Source organism: Staurois parvus, unplaced genomic scaffold, assembly GCF_062004578.1.
Source record: "Staurois parvus isolate SC_StPar_1 unplaced genomic scaffold, SC_StPar_1.0 ptg001422l, whole genome shotgun sequence".
In the NCBI taxonomy this organism is placed as follows: Eukaryota; Metazoa; Chordata; class Amphibia; order Anura; family Ranidae; genus Staurois; species Staurois parvus.
The window spans coordinates 480,441-501,499 of NW_028319218.1; the positions used below are offsets into that span (position 1 = coordinate 480,441).

General features: G+C 47.7%; 1 protein-coding gene across 1 annotated transcript in view; it reads left to right on the top strand.

Moving 5' to 3' along the window:
• The window catches only part of CORO2B (coronin 2B), a 114,717-nt gene that overhangs the window by 43,350 nt on the left and 50,308 nt on the right, over positions 1-21,059 (top strand). The window contains exon 2 of the mRNA XM_089662071.1: positions 14,363-14,563. Coding sequence (XP_089518197.1) covers positions 14,363-14,563 — 201 coding nt within the window. The remainder of the gene's footprint in view (positions 1-14,362; positions 14,564-21,059) is intronic.

The window sequence follows — 21,059 nt, forward strand, 5'->3', positions numbered from 1 at the left end:
TCTAATCGCTGCTAAACACATGCCGCAACCTGCGTCTGATGGCGGTGGGATGATGCACCACCTTTATGTCACCCTAGTAGTCTGGCACTGCATCAAGGAGAGGATCGCTACTCATGATGACTTCCACCCAGGAGCGGACTGACCATTTGGAAACTCGGGCGCTGCCCGAGGGCCCGGGGTCAGTAGGGGGCCCCATGAGATGCCCCTGGTACCTTTTTCATAGGCTTTTTTGAGTTTGGGCAAGGGCACAGGGGCCCCATGATCCCCTATTGCTCGGGGGCCCCATGAGTTGTCAGTCCGCCCCTGCTTCCACCAGCCTGCCTTCGGCCCAATAGTGGAGAAGTTGCAGTCTGGTTGGTGAAAGTTCCGTGTCCGCTCATGTCCGTTCACGGCTGTCTTTAGTGACCTGAAGATCCCGTAGGGCCAGTTCACACCACATGCAGTCCAGTACGTTCTTTCTCTGCATCAAACACATATGTACAGTAGGGTACATGGCTTCCAATGGCCTAGTTCACACCGGTGTGGTCAGTTCCAGTGCGTCCCAGTGCAGAAATAAAGAAGTGAAACTGGCTGCATTTTTTTCTGCTCTGAACTGTACTGGAATGGGGAAAAACACATCAAAAATGCCCCATCATTGGTGTCAGTGGGAGGAATAGTGCCCCATCATTGGTGTCAGTGGGAAGAATAGTGCCCCATCATTGGTGTCAGTGGGAGGAATAGTGCCCCATCATTGGTGTCAGTGGGAGGAATAGTTCCCCATCATTGGTGCCAGTGGGAGGAATAGTGCCCCATCATTGGTGTCAGTAGGAGGAATAGTGCCCCATCATTGGTGTCAGTGGGAGGAATAGTGCCCCATCATTGGTGTCAGTGGGAGGAATAGTTCCCCATCATTGGTGTCAGTGGGAGGAATAGTTCCCCATCATTGGTATCAGTGGGAGGAATAGTGCCCCATCATTGGTGTCAGTGGGAGGAATAGTGCCCCATCATTGGTATCAGTGGGAGGAATAGTGCTCCATCATTGGTGTCAGTGGGAGGAATAGTGCCCCATCATTGGTGTCAGTGGGAGGAATAGTTCCCCATCATTGGTATCAGTGGGAGGAATAGTGCCCCATCATTGGTATCAGTGGGGGGAATAGTGCCCCATTATTGGTGTCAGTGGGGGGAATAGTGCCTCATCATTGGTGTCAGTGGGAGGAATAGCGCCCATCATTGGTATCAGTGGGAGGAATAGTGCCCCATCATTGGTGTCAGTGGGGGGAATAGTGCCCCATCATTGGTATCAGTGGGGGGAATAGCGCCCTATCATTGGTGTCAGTGGGATAAATAGTACCCCATCATTGGTGTCAGTGGGCAATTCATTTCCCATCTCTGGTATCAGTGGGAGGAAAAGTGCTCCATCATTGGTGTCAGTGGGAGGAATAGTGCCCCATCATTGGTGTCAGTGGAAGGAATAGTGCCCCATCATTGGTGTCAGTGGAAGGAATAGTGCCCCATCATTGGTGTCAGTGGGAGGAATAGTGCCCCATCTTTGGTGTCAGTGGGAGGAATAATGCCCCATCATTGGTGTCAGTGGAGGAATAGGGCCCCATCATTGGTGTCAGTGGAGGAATAGTGCCCCAGGACCAGATAAAGGCAAGCAATGGGCCACATCCAGACCGTAGGCGGCAGTTTAGACCCATGCTCTATGTCTTTGTATGTAGGGCCCCTCCCCCCACCATGTATGTGTATATTGGAATGTGAGTATACGTGGGGACGGGCTCCGATATTTTTGGGGGTGATTTAAGCTCTCATACTGGAATGCTCTGAGGGGTCCTGCAAGAGGCGGATACCAAGTTACATTCAGGTACTTACACTACTTGCATTTGTACTGGATATATGTAGCGGTGTGTTAGTGATCACAGGGCTGCCTCTTATTTCTTATGCCCCGCCTTCTTCCATTAAAGCACACCCCCAAGAAAACTAGGAGTCCTCGCTTGAAGTGAGGCTTCCCCCCCCCCCCCTCCCCGTGCCGTAAGGGTCAAATGCTCATTTACTGTAGGTCCAGGGAGATGGGAAAAGCTGTTTTACTTTCCCCCAGTAGAGGGCGCTCCCCCCATGCTTCAGCAGTGGACTGTCCCTTGGTTGCCTTCTATACAATGCGGGGCTATGGGGCTTGCATTGCCTTTGATGGACCTGTGACTGTGGAGTGCAGGGGAGAAGAGGCGATACAGAATGGTATGAAGTGGCATCAAAGCTTTTCTTTGTTATTGAAGTGGCAAATGTTTAGGATTTGCTACATTGGTCAGGTGGCAGCTGCATGGGAGATTGGGGTCACCGGGGCTCAACCAATAGCAGCCTAGAAGATTCTTTCTTCACTATAATAGTTACATCATTACATGGCGTTTATATTTTCACTCCACAGAGAACATGGCGGGTTTACAAAGAGTCATCTTCTCCATTGATGTTACCTTTCCTCCAATGTGCAGCATCGGCTCCGTAGACGGGCCCCTCTCTGGTTCTGTGGGGCCCAATATACAATGCATTGTCCTACTGCCACCATTACACTGAGCTGGATCCGTGTGAATGACATGACATGGGGGGGGGTGTCAGGAAGAAGAGCAGAGCACAGTATCCAGTCTGGGGAGGCCCAGGAGTGCAGCGATGTGTCAGGGGAGAGACAGAGAGACAGAGAGACAGAGAGACAGAGAGAGAGAGAGAGACAGAGAGAGAGAGAGAGAGAGAGAGAGACAGAGAGACAGAGAGAGAGAGAGACAGAGAGACAGAGAGAGAGAGAGAGAGAGACAGAGAGAGAGAGAGAGAGAGAGAGAGAGAGAGACAGAGAGAGAGACAGAGAGACAGAGAGAGAGAGAGAGAGAGACAGAGACAGAGAGAGAGAGAGAGAGAGAGAGAGAGAGAGAGAGAGACAGAGAGAGAGAGACAGAGAGAGATAGAGAGAGAGAGACAGAGAGAGAGAGAGAGAGAGAGAGAGAGAGGCAGAGAGAGAGACAGAGAGAGAGAGAGAGAGACAGAGACAGACAGAGAGACAGAGAGAGAGAGAGAGAAGACAGAGACAGACAGAGAGACAGAGAGAGAGAGACAGAGAGAGAGAGACAGAGACAGAGAGAGAGAGAGAGACAGAGAGAGAGAGAGAGAGAGAGAGAGAGAGACACGGCCTGTTATGTGTATAGGAGGATTGTACAGAGACGCGTCTTCTTCCGTGTATGTGCTATGACTCTGTGATCGTTCACATCACCATCCCCGCCTTACATCACCATCCCCCCTTACATCACCATCCCCCACCTTACATCACCATCCCCCCTTACATCACCATCCCCCGCCTTACATCACCATCCCCCCTTACATCACCATCCCCCGCCTTACATCACCATCCCCCCTACATCACCATCCCCCGCCTTACATCACCATCCCCCCCTTACATCACCATCCCCCACCTTACATCACCATCCCCCCTTACATTACCATCCCCCACCTTACATCACCATCCCCCGCCTTACATTACCATCCCCCGCCTTACATCACCATCCCCCGCCTTACATCACCATCCCCCCTTACATCACCATCCCCCGCCTTACATCACCATCCCCCCTTACATCACAGCCCCCCCTTACATCACAAGCCCCTTACATCACCATCCCCCCCTTACATCACCATCCCCCCTTACATCACCATCCCCCACCTTACATCACCATCTCCCACCTTACATCACAGCCCCCCCTTACATCACAGCCCCCCTTACATCACCATCCCCCTCCCTACATAACTATCCCCCCCTTACATCACAGCCTCCCCCTTACATCACCATCCCCACCTTACATCACCATCCCCCGCCTTACATCACCACCCCCCCCCCTTACATCACAGCCTCCCCCTTACATCACAACCCCCCTTACATCACCATCCCCCGCCTTACATCACAGCCCCCCCTTACATCACAAGCCCCCTTACATCACCATCCCCCCCTTACATCACCATCCCCCGCCTTACATCACCATCCCCCACCTTACATCACCATCTCCCGCCTTACATCACAGCCCCCCCTTACATCACAGCCCCCCTTACATCACCATCCCCCTCCCTACATAACTATCCCCCCCTTACATCACAGCCTCCCCCCTTACATCACCATCCCCCACCTTACATCACCATCCCCCGCCTTACATCACCATCCCCCCCTTACATCACAGCCTCCCCCTTACATCACCATCCCCTGCCTTACATCACAATCCCCCCTTACAGCACCATCCCCCCTTACATCACAGTCCCCTATTTACATCACCGTCCCCCCTTACATCACCATCCCCCGCCTTACATCACCATCACCCCTTACACCACAGCCCCCTCCCTTACATCACCATCGCCCCTTACATCACCGCCCCCCCCCCCTTACATCACAGCCCCCTTACATCACCATCCCCCACCTTACATCGCAGCCTCACCCCTTACATCACCATCCCATGCCTTACATTACCATCCCCCCTTACATCACAGACCCCCCCTTACATCACCATCCCCCCTTAAATCACAGTCCCCCCCTTTACATCACCGTCCCCCCTTACATCACTATCCTCCCTTACATCACAGCTCTCCCTTACATCACAGCCCCGCCTTACATCACCATCCCCCCTTACATCACAGCCCCCCCCTCTTACATCACCATCCCCCCTTACATCACATTCCCCTCCTTGCATTACAGTCCCCCCCTTACATCACCATCCCCCCCTTACATCACAGTCCCCCCCTTACATCAACATCCCCCTTACATCACCATCCCCCCCTTACATCACCATCCCCCCCTTACATCACCATCCCCCCTTACATCACCATCCCCCACCTTACATCACCATCCCCCTCTTACATCACAGTCCTCTCTCCCTCTCCTTTACATCAGTCGCCCCAAACATCATAGACCTCCTTTTACATTAGCCCCCTCTTCACATTGCTCCCATACATTGATCTTTTTTTTTTTTTCATTCAACCAGCGACTTTGACGAGGGCTGAAAAAGTGAATTCCGGTTCTGATAGAAAGGTGTCAGAACACACCGAGCATCGCAGATTGTTGTGTATGGGGCTGTGTAGCTGCAGACTGGTCAGGATCAGGGCTATTATTATTATATTTTTGTTTTGTAGGTTTAGGGCTCCATTCACACTTATCACACTTATTGTCATGCGACTTCGGGCACACCCATCCAAAGCCGCATCCAAGTCACACCCATCCAAAGCCGCATCCAAGTCACACCCATCCAAAGCTGCATCCAAGCCACACCCATCCAAAGCCGCATCCAAGTCACACCCATCCAAAGCCGCATCCAAGTCACACCCATCCAAAGCCGCATCCAAGTCACACCCATCCAAAGCTGCATCCAAGTCACACCCATCCAAAGCCGCATCCAAGTCACACCCATCCAAAGCTGCATCCAAGTCACACCCATCCAAAGCTGCATCCAAGTCACACCCATCCAAAGCCGCATCCAAGTCACACCCATCCAAAGCCGCATCCAAGTCACACCCATCCAAAGCCGCATCCATGTCACACCCATCCAAAGCCGCATCCAAGTCACACCCATCCAAAGCTGCATCCAAGTCACACCCATCCAAAGCTGCATCCAAGTCACACCCATCCAAAGCCGCATCCATGTCACACCCATCCAAAGCCGCATCCATGTCACACCCATCCAAAGCCGCATCCAAGTCACACCCATCCAAAGCCGCATCCAAGTCACACCCATCCAAAGCCGCATCCAAGTCACACCCATCCAAAGCCGCATCCAAGTCACACCCATCCAAAGCTGCATCCAAGTCACACCCATCCAAAGCTGCATCCAAGTCACACCCATCCAAAGCTGCATCCAAGTCACACCCATCCAAAGCTGCATCCAAGTCACACCCATCCAAAGCTGCATCCAAGTCACACCCATCCAAAGCCGCATCCAAGTCACACCCATCTAAAGCCGCATCCAAGTCACACCCATCCAAAGCCGCATCCAAGTTACACCCATCCAAAGCCGCATCCAAGTCACACCCATCCAAAGCCGCATCCAAGTTACACCCATCCAAAGCTGCATCCAAGTCACACCCATCCAAAGCCGCATCCAAGTCACACCCATCCAAAGCTGCATCCAAGTCACACCCATCCAAAGCCGCATCCAAGTCACACCCATCCAAAGCCGCATCCAAGTCACACCCATCCAAAGCCGCATCCAAGTCACACCCATCCAAAGCCGCATCCAAGTCACACCCATCCAAAGCCGCATCCAAGTCACACCCATCCAAAGCCGCATCCAAGTCACACCCATCCAAAGCCGCATCCAAGTCACACCCATCCAAAGCTGCATCCAAGTCACACCCATCCAAAGCTGCATCCAAGTCACACCCATCCAAAGCCGCATCCAAGTCACACCCATCCAAAGCCGCATCCAAGTCACACCCATCCAAAGCCGCATCCAAGTCACACCCATCCAAAGCCGCATCCAAGTCACACCCATCCAAAGCCGCATCCAAGTCACACCCATCCAAAGTTGCATCCAAGTCACACCCATCCAAAGCTGCATCCAAGTCACACCCATCCAAAGCTGCATCCAAGTCACACCCATCCAAAGCTGCATCCAAGTCACACCCATCCAAAGCTGCATCCAAGTCACACCCATCTAAAGCCGCATCCAAGTCACACCCATCCAAAGCCGCATTCAAGTCACACCCATCCAAAGCCGCATCCAAGTCACACCCATCCAAAGCCGCATCCAAGTCACACCCATCCAAAGCCGCATCCAAGTCACACCCAACCAAAGTCGCATCCAAGTCACACCCATCCAAAGTCACATCCAAGTCACACCCATCCAAAGTCACACCCAACCAAAGTCACATCCAAGTCACACCCATCCAAAGCCACATCCAAGTCACACCCATCCAAAGCCACATCCAAGTAACACCCATCCAAAGCCTCATCCAAGTCACACCCAACCAAAGTCACATCCAAGTCACACCCATCCAAAGTCACATCCAAGTCACACCCATCCAAAGTCACATCCAAGTCACACCCATCCAAAGTCACACCCATCCAAAGTCACATCCAAGTCACACCCAACCAAAGTCACATCCAAGTCACACCCATCCAAAGTCACATCCAAGTCACACCCATCCAAAGTCACATCCAAGTCACATTTATTGTCACTGAGTGGGATCTATTTTTTGCTTGGTTGCCTAATGTTGCTGGGGAGGTCTGTTGTTGCTGATGGGGGATCTATTGTTGATGGGGGTCAGTTGTTGCTGGAGGGGATTTACTGTTGAGGGAGGGGTCATTTGTCTATTGTTGCTGGCTGCTGGGGGATTTATTGTCACTGAATGGGATCTATTGTTTGCTTGATGGCCTATTGTTGCTGGGGAGTTCTGTTGTTGCTGATGGGGGATCTATTGTTGATGGTGGTCAGTTGTTGCTGGAGGGGATTTACTGTTGAGGGAGGAGTGTATTGTCCATTGTTGCTGGCTGCTGGGAGATCTGTTGTAGCTGCCGGGGCTCTATTGTTGCTGGGGTGGTATTTTGTTTTGGGGGCCCATGGCTGATGGAGGAATCTATTGTTGCTGGGGGGGGTACTGCTGCTGCCTGCAGGGGATCTATTTTTCTGCTTTTCTTGTTATCATTAACAAATTCCATACAAATTATTTAGCACCACAAAGTGATACTTGGCTCTGTATTCTCTAAAAGGAGGGGTACTGGGAGGTGGGGAAGGGGTGGAACCAAATGACGGTGATTGCAGGTGGGTAGGGAAGTGATTCAAAAGGGGGGAGTACTTGCACCTATTATTTTTTGGGGGAAAAAGCCCCGCCTTTAACCATTAGTCGCCCGGCCTATAGCCGTTTGGCGGCCGCAAAAATGCTTTAGCTTTCCGGGGGGGTACACCATTTGGCATGCTCCCGCACATGCGCAGTTCGCACGGTTGCAGAGCCGCGCAGCGGTGCGATCTGTCACCGGCCGTGTACCTCGGACACGGCCGATGACAGATCTGAGTACCAGCCCCCGTTGCCGGTACCATGTGACCTGCTGTGACCAATCACAGCAGGTCACATGACAGTTGTATACAATGGATGGCTTCATTCATGCCATCCATTGTATACTAGTGCCTAGCTGTGAATGGTCACAGCAGGTCACATGCACATGTCATGTGATTAGCTGTGGCCAAATCACAGCTAAGCACAAAAAAAAAAAAACCCTGAATGAATCTATGTCATTCAGGTAAATGCTTGCTTATAGCAAAGTAATTCTTTGCTATAAGCAAAAAAAAAAAAAATACTGATCACTTCCCCAAAGTAGTACAATGTTACTATGGTAACATTGTACTACTTTGGTCATAGTAAAAGATGAAAAAAAAAAAAAAAATGTAATAAAAAAAAATATATATATATATATTTTTTTTTTCATACTGTCACCAGTCAGTGTCCCTGATCACCGCCATGCCAGTTATATGATGACGCTGTACTGCACTGGTGACAGTATGTAAAAAAAAAATTTAAAATATGAAAATATTTTTTCATTTTCCGAAAAATTATGACAAAAAAATACAGCTTCAAAAAACTCGCCATGCCTCTTATGAAGTACGTCGGACTGTCTACTCTGCAAAAAGGGGTCATTTGGGGGATATCTGTCCTGACATTGGGGGGATATCTGTACTGTCCTGACATTTGGGGGATATCTGTACTGTCCTGACATTTGGGGGATATCTGTACTGTCCTGACATTTGGGGGATATCTGTACCGTCCTGACATTTGGGGGGATATCTGTACCGTCCTGACATTTGGGGGATATCTGTACTGTTCTGACATTCTTGGACCTCAAGAAATTAGATTGGCTGTCAGTACTTCAGGATTGATCAATATTCAAATCTATCCCATAGTTTGTGAACTCTATAACTTTCCTACAAACTAAATAATACATCCTAATTTGGGTTATTTTCAGCAAAGACATGTAGCAGAATACATCTCGGCCTAAATTTATGAAGAACATTTATTTATTTGTAAACTTTTATAACAGAAACAAAGAAAAACGTGTTTTTTTTTCAAAATATTTGGTCTTTTTTTGTTAATTTATGATTAAATACCACCAAAAGAAAGCTCTAGTTGTGGGAAGAAAATGATAAAATTTTAGTTTGGGTACAATGTTGTATGACCGCGCAATTGTCATTCAAAGTGTGAGAGCGCTGAAACATGAAAAATGGCCTGGGCAGGAAGGTGTAAAATTGCCCGGTATTGAAATGGTTAAGTATTGAATATTTTCCCCAGGGATGTGAATCTAAGTCTATATGATAACAATGGAGGGATAATGGGACGGGTTCTGTGATCTCTGCTGTTTCCCAGTCTGGCGTGATGACGTTTGCCTACAGGAAGACCCATAATGAAGATCTATTGATGAGGAAGGAGACAGCTGTGTAGTCATCACTGATGGAAGATATGAGGAATCGGGGTGATTAGGAAAATTCGGGCTAAAAATAGTTCAGTCTTTTCATTTCTGGTGACATTTTTTGGTGAAGGAGACGATCCTACAGGAAATGGTTAACACTCCATATTAGCGGGTAGGGCTGTAGAGAGAGAACCATTGTGAGGAATATTGTAGGACGGGGAATAGTAGAAGGGTGTGTGGCCATAGACAGTGGATCCATTGTCACCCCGCACCCTCAGGCACAATGTGTCCTCCAACATGCATGTGATACAGACCATGCTTTCAGGAAGGACGCTCAAGCTGGGGTTATAGCTGATTCTGCGCCGTAGTCATGAATGCCACGCATTGCCCAATGCTTCGGGTCTTGTCCTTTGTTACTCGTCGTGAAATCTGGAGGCACACACGCGAAAAAAAGCCTTGGGTGCATTCTTCATCATGCTCTATTTTCAAACTATGCTTGAACTTTTCACTTATTTATACCATACCAAGACCTACTCAGCTGAACACATATCCTGTGTGTGTGGGGGGGGGGGGGGAATGGAACAGCTCTCCATTTTTTTATCACTGTCTGCCTGTTGGTGACATTTTCCTTGAATTCCTGTAGAACTGAAAAAAGCAGCATTGTGTTTCATTTCAAAACTGAATTTACTTCTGTGAATAGTTCTGTAAAACTGCAATAGAATCACCTAAGCTGAGGTTACAATATGCATTTATGCATGTCTCTCACAAACGCATACAATAAATACAGTGGGGATCGAACGTTTGGGCACCCCAGCTAAAAATTTGTATTAATGTGCATAAAGAAGCCAAGGAACATCTCACGAGTAGAAGGAAAAATGGATTCAATAAAATTTCAGCAAATTTTGGATGGTAACTTGATGCCATCTGTGAAAAAGCTGAAGTTAAAGAGAGGATGGCTTCTACAAATGGATAATGATCCTAAACACACCTCGAAATCCACGTGGGATTACATCAAGAGGCGTAAACTGAAGGTTTTGCCATGGCCTTCACAATCTCCTGACCTCAACATAATTGAAAATCTATGGATAGACCTTAAAAGAGCAGTGCGTGACAGACAGCCCAGAAATCTCAAAGAACTGGAAGACTTTTGTAAAGGAAGAATGGGCAAAGATACCTCAAACAAGAATTGAAAGACTCTTGGCTGGCTACAAAAAGCGTTTACAAGCTGTGATACTTGCCAAAGGGGGCAGTACAAGATATTAACTGTGCAGGGTGCCCAAACTTTTGCAGACGCCATTTTTTTGTTTTCTGTTATTTTGAAAGTGTAAATGATGGAAATAAAATCTAACTTTTGTTGACATATAAGAATGTCTAATCTGTAATTTGATGCCTTTTGGAGATTTTTCCATCTTTCCTTGGCTTCTTTATGCACATTAATACAAATTTTTAGCTGGGGTGCCCAAACCTTCGATCCCCACTGTACATTTCTTTTGCAGACAGATACCTTCACATATACATAACACTGCAATCTACATATATAACTTTAACAAACAATGAATAGACTGATAAGCATATGGGGGAAAGAGGAGACTTTCACTGGGGTGTTCTTCCGGAAGCTGAAATGGCACTGCAGTGGTGGATGAAACATCTTTATTAACAAAATACAAAGTACTTCCTGTTCTTTTTGATAAGAAATAATAAATAATAAGAATAATTTATTAACATAATAAGAATAATAAAAAGGGTGCAATTGCAGTGAAGACCCAATAGATGGCTCTATACTCAACACAATGTTACTCATCGTTTGTGAAATCTGGAGGCACACACCCGGGAAAAACGCCTTGGGTGCATTCTTCAACTTTGCATATGTACAGGTTCTGTTTTCAAACTATACTTGAACTTTTCACTTATTTATACCATACCTTTAAAGATCAACTCCACTGAAAACATATCCTTTAGTTTTTTTAGGATAGTGGGAGGGGATTGGAAAATCTGTCCATTTTTTTATTAGTGTCTGCCTATTGGTGAGATTTTCCTTGAATTCCTGTAACTCGCCCTACTAACGGTTAGCCGATAGCTAGCTAACAGAACTGACAAAAGCGGCATTGTATTTCATTTCAAAACTGAATTTACTTCTGTGAATAGTTCTGTAAAACTGCAATAGAATCACTTAAGCTGAGGTTACAATATGCTTTACGTGTCTCTCCCAAACGCATACAATAAACACATTTCTTTTGCAGACCGCTACCTTCAAATCCACATATACATAACTAGGGATGGACTGACCATTTGGAAACTCGGGCACTGCCCAAGGGCCCGGGGTCAGTAGGGGGCCCCATGAGATGCCCCTGGTACCTTTTTCATAGGCTTTTTTGGGTTTGGGCAAGGACACGGGGCCCCATAATCTCCTATTGCCTGGGGGCCCCATGAGTTGTCAGTCCGCCCCTGTACATAACATTGCAATTTACATATATACAGTATAACTTTAACAAACAATGAATAGACTTACAAGCATATGTGTATCAAAGAGGGAAAGAGGAGACTTTCACTGGGGGGTTCTTCTGAAAGCTGAAATGGCACTGCAGTGGTGGATGGAAAATCTTTATTAACAAAATACAAAGTACTTCCTGTTCTTTTTGATAAGAATAATAAAAAGGGTGCAATTGCTTTGAACTCCCAATAGATGGCTCTCTACTCAACCCAATATGCAGAACATCCTGTCAAGACAAGCAGTGATAAAAAATCTCCGATTGGGGTATAGACCCCACGTTTTTAGTATTTTAGTAGAGTGGGGAGGGTTTAAAACTTCTCACATTGTTTTTATTGACTTTCTGTGCAAGTGACACCCATCATGTATGGGTGTCACAAGGACAGGAAGTGAGGAAAGTTCTCCACAATGTCACAGAAAACACCCAACAGAAATTATAACTCTCCTCCTCAGAGGTGTAGCTTGAAGCTCGTGGGCGCTGATGCAAAAGTTGATCTGGGGCCTCCCTACTACCACCCACGACTTCCACCGCCCACCAAGATACTCCCGTCATGCACCAAGAAAGTTGTGAGGTCTGCTACTTACTGAAGTATTGTCTTTGACTGTATGGTGGTCTCATTGTCTCCCTTCTCACTCCCCTGCTGTGGACTGCTCGTGCACACAAGGTGGGGGCAGGTAGGTCACACTCTGAGCGGTGGGCTTGTATGTAAAAGAGGAAACTCAGACCCCGCCCAGGTGAAAGGGCCCTCTGACTTCCAGATTCACATACAAGCCCTCTGACTTCCAGATTCACATACAAGCCCTCTGACTTCCAGATTCACATACAAGCCCTCTGACTTCCAGATTCACATACAAGCCCTCTGACTTCCAGATTCACATACAAGCCCTCTGACTTCCAGATTCACATACAAGCCCTCTGACTTCCAGATTCACATACAAGCCCTCTGACTTCCAGATTCACATACAAGCCCTCTGACTTCCAGATTCACATACAAGCCCTATGACTTTGAGATTCACATACAAGCCCTCTGGCATCCAGATTCACATACAAGCCCTCTGACATCCAGATTCACATACAAGCCCTCTGACATCCAGATTCACATACAAGCCCTCTGGCATCCAGATTCACATACAAGCCCTCTGACATCCAGATTCACATACAAGCCCTCTGACTTCCAGATTCACATACAAGCCCTATGACTTTCAGATTCACATACAAGCCCTCTGACTTCCAGATTCACATACAAGCCCTCTGACTTTCAGATTCACATACAAGCCCTCTGACTTCCAGATTCACATACAAGCCCTCTGACTTCCAGATTCACATACAAGCCCTCTGACTTTCAGATTCACATACAAGCCCTATGACTTTCAGATTCACATACAAGCCCTCTGACATCCAGATTCACATACAAGCCCTCTGACTTCCAGATTCACATACAAGCCCTATGACTTTCAGATTCACATACAAGTCCTCTGACATCCAGATTCACATACAAGCCCTATGACTTTCAGATTCACATACAAGCCCTATGACTTTCAGATTCACATACAAGCCCTCTGACTTCCAGATTCACATACAAGCCCTCTGACTTTCAGATTCACATACAAGCCCTATGACTTTCAGATTCACATACAAGCCCTCTGACATCCAGATTCACATACAAGCCCTCTGACTTCCAGATTCACATACAAGCCCTATGACTTTCAGATTCACATACAAGCCCTCTGACTTCCAGATTCACATACAAGCCCTATGACTTTCAGATTCACATACAAGCCCTCTGACTTCCAGATTCACATACAAGCCCTCTGACTTCCAGATTCACATACCATCCCTCTGACTTCCAGATTCACATACAAGCCCTATGACTTTCAGATTCACATACAAGCCCTCTGACTTCCAGATTCACATACAAGCCCTCTGACTTCCAGATTCACCTACAAACCCATCGATTTCACCAGACAGCTCAGAGTATGGCCTAAATGCCCCCACCTTGTGTGCAGAGTGGGGAGGGGCTGTACTGGGCAGGGTAGGGAGGGGCTGTATTGGGTGCATAGGGGCCAGGTGGTTGGTAGGTGAGCAGAGAGTGCACCTCTGGGGGACAGCGCTTGCCCCATCACCCTGTGTAGGTGAAGGTGGAAACTCAGAGGGCACAAGACGGGCCTGAGCGGTCCCCTGCTTGGCCGGCCCAGGTCCTCTGAGTTTACTGAATTACCTACACAGGGTGAACTGGCAAGCACTTCTCTTCAGCAACACAGTGCAAAACCAAATGTGACAGAGAGGCCGCATGGGTCCCCTGGAGCATGGGGAGAGCCGCCATTGCAACCTCTGCAACCCCTCAAGCTCTGCCCATGCTTCCCTTATCTATCCAACTGCTAAATTGAAAGTGTCTGATGTTGGGCTTTGAAGATATGTCTTCCTAAATTACCATTGTATGTTTACTATGCCGCACTGCTATTGACGCCATATTCATCCTCTCCAGATGTCGTGGCGCCCGCAATATCGCAGTTCCAAATTCAGGAATGTGTACGGCAAGGTGGCAAGTCGAGAGAACTGTTACGAATGCATACCCATCACCAAGAACGTGCATGACAACTCTTTCTGTGCCGTCAACTCCAAGTTCCTAGCCATTGTTACCGAGAGTGCGGGAGGGGGTGCATTTCTGGTGATTCCCCTCCACCAGGTAAGTGGCACAAGTTATGTTTTCTTCTGTTTGACAAATTGGAGACTTAGACCGGAAGAAGTCATGACATTATATAATGAAGCAATCTTGGAAGCTTGTAGGCTGCCAATGATGGCCTCTCTGAAGTGGCTAGTTGCCTAGCTGTCATACTTATCCAGCAGCCTCTGACACGTACAAAGAGCAGGAGGTCTTACTTCATGTTGCTTCACTTGATGCATGCTTGCTCAGAAAGTTTCGAAACCAAAGATAGCCAGACAACTCACATTTTCAGAAGCTGGTCATCAATGACTTCCTTGGTTTTAAATTGAATTTGAAGGTTTGATATTGGTCACTGAGGTTCTCCCACTGGACTGATGAATGGCAAGGGTGAAACTTAGCTCAGGGTGGATGGGGTCTAAAGGACAACCATCATTAAAATTTAATTTCACAAGACACAGATCTCTCATTCTTAGCATTACGTTTTTTTTTTTTGTTTTTAATTACAATCCATTGATTTTGTAGGGCCTAATGGAACTGCAATTGTTCATTCAGCCAAACTTTGATGTTGCATGACATCTGACCTACATATGCCAAGGCACGCGGGTGTTGGACCATATGGAACAAATTAGTGGTTTCACACATGGTACCCTTTTTAAGGTGCCATGTTTCACATGTCACCTGGTCGCTTCTAATTTAAATTGCCGAACAATTTTGTTCAAACGCAAGTGCATACTGAACATGAATATTGGCAAATTTTGAGATCAAAATGTACTCTTCATCTCCATATCGCCTTCCATTTCTCTAAATTATTTTTGATGGTAATATCCTGGAAAGAACCGGGACAGATGACACCAGCAGTGACCAATACTTATGGGTGGTTTTTTTTTACCAAATCAGCATGCCCATCAAAGAAGTTCACTACTAAACGCACCAATTCCGTTCACTTTGCTCTTCTACTACTTTGAGACCCATTTGACCAATTTCCTTGGCTAACTCCTGACATCTTATATCCTCATGGGCAAAGTGACATATAAGCATGGCCGGGACAAGGGATGGGCAGGAGGGACAATTGGCCGGGGTAGTAGAACAGTGATTAGCAGACAGGGCCAGGCCATAGCTTCATTTCTGTGCATACTCCATGCCAACCATGGACAGCTGTTGCAAGAGGGCAGTGAATGGTACCTAAGGTACACCAATTCGATGGCATGCACTAGGAGTGGGGGAGAGGGCACATTTCCACATCCTTGCCCAAGTCGCCGAATGAACCTGTCCTTATACTGCTTATAAGTAGGGTCTTTGCAATTAACTGGATGTTGGCACCAAAAGAACAAGTCCCTGCCCCACTCCTCTCCTTACTAGAACACTGTCCCGTCTTCTGAGGCCAACCCTCTGCCATATTGTGCCCCACTCATGCCAGAGGCCTCCACACAACTTTCCCGGCTGTTGAATTTTTTTTATCCTCAAGGAAGGATTGTCCACACAGAAATAGGGTTGCTGCACTTTACTGATGGTACTCAAGGAGTGGCGAAACTAAGTCACATCACATTGACATACATTCTTGAGTCACTTGAGAGCACATTGTCATTCACATTTACTGGACGGTCTTCAGTAGTCACGTGTGAAAGCATCACGCAGCACTCTTAAGCAGTCACCTTTTCTCTAAAAGTTCCTCCCTCCACCCCAGGTCATTAGTACTCACTGGAATAGGCTCCCTGTAGTCACCTCCTTCCTGGGTATGCCTCTCCTGGGACCTTTTCTTGGAATAGCTTCACTCTTAGCCTGTTCTAAAAGCACTTTTGCAACTTGCCCTGGCCTCCACAGGAATCAGGAAGTCTACAGCCAGCTATTCTGGGTGCAGGACTACTTTTTCCTGTCCAGAGCCTCAACTTCTTGGCTACATCTACTTAGGTGTGGGGTGTTTGGCTCCCATACCAAAACTGCACTAGGGCTCCTCCCAACCTGACTTATAACTGGGCACTGACTCAACCAAGATGTCACTATGGGAGGGCTCTACCTAAAAGGGGCCTAACACCCGATGACACTGTCTTCTGTAACCAGACACTATTCTGGAACAGGGCCACCTAGTGGCAGACTAACTAACTTCACCTGTCTACAGACTGACTTGCTCAGAGGGTATGAACCTTCTGAATGGATGGTTCTAGCTCTGATTCATTGGAGGGAGGGGGGTTCAGACCAAAGCAGAGAGGCCACTGCTTAAATTCACCACTGCTTAGATTCTGTGTTCCATTGAATCCAGAGTGGGGTGCAGCACACTATACATATCAGAAAATTCAGTGGAAGCCAGAGGAAATGTTAACTGCTGGCTTTTGTTCTGGTCATATTGAACGTTCCCGTATGTATTCTGATTGTATAAAATGTAAAAAAAACACCCCCCACAGTTGTGTCCTCTGCCCCACTTTACATCACCCCCAACTGTAGTGTCCTCTGCCCCCTTCTCATCACTCCCCCAATGTAGTGCCCTCTGCCCACTCCCCCCACAGTAGTGTCCTGTACCCCCCAATGTTGTGTCCTCTGCCCTCTTCTCATCACCCCCCCACAGTAGTGGCCTGTACCCTTCAATGTTGTGCCCTCTGCTCCCTTCACATCACCCCCTCCCCAACTGTAGTGTCCCCCACGGTTCTGTCCTATAGCACCCCCAAAGCAGTGTCCTCTGCCCCCTTCACCCCCCCCCCACTGTCATATCCTTTGCGCCCTTCCACCCCAGTAGTGTTCTGTACCCCAAAACCAGTGTCTTCTGCCCCTTTACCTCAACTCCCCCCCCCCAACTGTGTAGTGTCCTCTACCATGCCCCATAGCAGTGTCCTCTGATTCCCCATCCTCCATAGCAGTGCCCTCTGTCCTTTTTTTATCATCCTCCACCCCCCTCCATTGTAGTTTCCTCTGTCCCCCCTTCAACAGTGTCTCCTCTATCCCCTCCCACAGAATTTCCTCTGCCGCTTCCCACAGTGTCCCCTGTGTCCCCCCTCCCACAGTGTCTCTTCTGCCCCCCCTCCCACATGTCTCTTCTGCCCCCCCCCCCAACACAGTGTCTCCTCTGCCCCCCCTCCCACAGTGTCTCTTCTTCCCCCCACAGTGTCTTCTGTGTCCCCCCTCCCACAGTGTCTCCTTTGCCCCCCCTTCCCACAGTGTCTCTTCTGCCCACCTCAGTGTCTTCTGTGTCCCTCCGCCCACAGTGTCTCCTCTGCCCCCTCCCCCACATTGGCCCCACTACAGTGTCACACACAGGTAGCACTTCCTCGACCGACCTGTTGGCTCTCCGCCGTAGACCAGTCGATCGTAAACGATGGCTTGCGGACCCCCGATATACAGGATGAACCATTTGTAAAGAAAACATGAGCGAGCCGACAAAACCCACTTCTTGTATTTCTTATGGAATTCCTATTCTGTAACTGAAGGTGATAACAGAATGGCCCAATCATAGAACAGAACATGGTGACAAGTAAACCAATGAAATGCCCTCTGTTCAAAACTGCACCCCCTTAATTCCTAATCCTGAGTTTCGCCCCCTTTAGCATCAATAAATGCGCGCCATCTTCTGTAATAGTTGTCTATGAGGCCCCCGAATTCCGGCCGGTGGTAGAGCCGCCCATCCGTCTCGGCAAAATGCCTCCAGGTCATGCCAAGTCTTTGGTCGTCTTGCACGAACCGCACGTTTGAGATCTTCCCAGAGCGGCTCGGTGGTATTAAGGTCAGGAGACTCTGCAGACCACTCCAGAAACTTCACCTTTTTCTGCTGTAACCACTGGAGGGTCAACTTGGCCTTCTGCTTGGGGTCATTGTTGTGCTGGAGAGTCCAAGAGCGTCCCATGCGCAGCTTTTGTGCAGAAGAATGCAAATTATTTGCCAGTATTTTTTGATAACATGCTGCATTCATCTTGCCATCAATTTTCACAAGATTCCCGATGCTTTTAGAGCTCACACACCCCCAAAACATCAGTGAGCCACCACCATGCTTCACAGTGGAGGGGTCAACAGCGACAAGAGTACCAAGCGCTTAGTTTTGACCATAAAGCTCTGTTTTGGTCACTTCAGATTACAGTGTGCCAGAAGCTGTGAGACATGTCAAGGTGTTGTTGGGCGTATTGTAACCGGGCTTTTTTGTGGCATTGGCACAGTAAAGGCTTCTTTCTGGTAACTCAACCATGCAGCTCATTTTTGTTCAAGTATCGTCGTATTGTACTCCTTAAAAAAACACACCGTCTTATTCCAGAGCAGCCTGTATTCCTCCTGAGGTTATCTCTGGGTTTTTCTTTGTGTCCTGAACAATTCTGACAGTTGTGGCTGCAATGTTTCTTGATCTACCTGACCTTGGATGGGCATCAAGAGATCCCCAAAATTTCCACTTCTTAATAAGTGACTGAACAATACGGACTGGCATATTTAAGGCTTTGGATATCTTTTTATATCCTTTTCTACCTTTATAAAGCCCCATTACCTTGTTATGCAGGTCTTTTGACAGTTCTTTTTCTGCTCCCCATGGCTCAGTATCTAGCCTGCTCATTGCATCCATGTAGGAGCTAAAAAAACTCATTGACTGTTTATACACAGAAACTAATTGCAATTTAAAAATCCACAGATGTGGGAAACTAACCTTTAATTGACATTTTACCTGTGTGTCACCTTATGTGTCTCAGGTGGATTGGGCCGGGTGGCAGGGTGGCAATTGCCCCATGGGCCGCTTTGATGTCATGTAAAAAGGCCGAACTGCGTCTGTTCCTCACTGACAGGAGTGGAACCTCCTGTCAGAAAGAGCAGCGGCCGATAGCTGCAGCTGGAGAGAGGATTAGGTTTTCTCCTTCCTCCAGCCTACAGACGGAAATAGAGCCGATGCTCAGTCTCAGCGTGGCGGGGGGCAGAGGTCCACTCTTCCTCTCTCCTCTTCTCTAGTGGCATGTGGCTGCCTCTAAATTCCAGATGATCTATGAGTACAAGGGTTAAGGAGATCAACCCAGCACCAGACCTCCCGCCTCCTCCTCAGACCTCCCCCTCCTCCTCCTCAGACCCCTCAAACCTCCCCCCTCTTCCTAAGACCTCCCCTCCTTCTGCTCAGACCCCTCCCCCAGACCTCCCCCCTCCTACTTAGACCCCTCAGACCCCCCCCCTCCTTCTCAGACCTCCTCCCTAGCCCTCCCCCCTCCTCCTCAGACTTCCCCTCCTCCACCTCAGGCTCCCCTCCTCCTCAGAACCCCAGAACTCCCTCCCCCTCCTCCTCAGTTTCCCCCCCAGACCTTCCTCCTCAAATACCCCTCCTCCTCCTCAAACCCTTGTGCATGAAAATCCCAGTAGATCAGCAGTTTTTAAATACTCAGACCAGCCCGTCTGGCACCAATAACCATGCCACGTTCAAAGTCACTTAAATCCCCTTTCTTCCTCATTCTGATGCTCGGTTTGAACTTCAGCCAATCGTCTTCACCACGTCTAGATGCCTAAATGCATTGAGTTGCTGCCATGTGATTGGCTGATTAGCAATTTGTGTTACCAAGCCATTGAACAGGTAGACCTAATAAAGTGGCCAGTAGGTGTAGATCTACTTTACATAATAAAAACACTGCCATGCCAGGATCTTATGTACTGCAACTGTAACAAAATCATCATTTTGTAGTAGCAATTTCGGCAAACCTGAGAACTCCGGACACGGACTTGAGGAATACAAATGATTTATTAAAAACAGCGCTGTTTTGACTCAACAGACTGCTAATGCTCTCATCTGCCAAGTGAGTTATAGAAAACGTCCTACAAGCGTATATATACCAACGATTACGTCACGAGGCACACATTTCTTCTTTCATTTTCTATTACTTTCAACCGGCTTTCTAAACTCTGCAGAATAACCTTGGACAGCAGCTACAGATAAGAACCCCAGCTACGAACCGGTACACATTATTCACAGGAAATAAGGGAGGGGGGACGATGAGCCGAAAACCTTGCTTTTACAAACACAGGCTGCTAGAAGTGTTAGAGTCTAAAGGGGAACTCTGCCATATCTGGGTGCTACCACAGTGTGATATCAAACGAATACCTTCATTCACAAAAACACCATCAAGCCTAATGACGTACGCAGACAAACAAAAGCTCAACTGTCACACTATGACTTCTCTGAAACCTGAAAACATCGAACGTGATTTAGGACATGACGGGGCAATAAAGAAAAGTGCAGGGGCTGTATGCCAAGAGCTATAAAGTAATATTAAACCCAAAAGTAAATATGTATTATATTTCAGCTTACCGATGTGGCTGCATTCATTTTCTTTTTTAGACTTTATTTTCTTCCATTTTCATCTGGTGATCTTGCCAGTAAGTCTGTTGTTTTTTGTTTTTTTTGTTTTTTTAAAAGGACAAGCTCTCCTGCAGTTACAGGGTTGAGACAAACCATTTACTGTTGACAGGGGCGCTTACAATGATCAGCTTTTATTTATGTAAAACCTTTATCTCAAAAGGAAAAAAAAAATGTTTGCTGTAACTGCTTATAAAGTGTGAGCCGGAGTTCGGCTTAAAT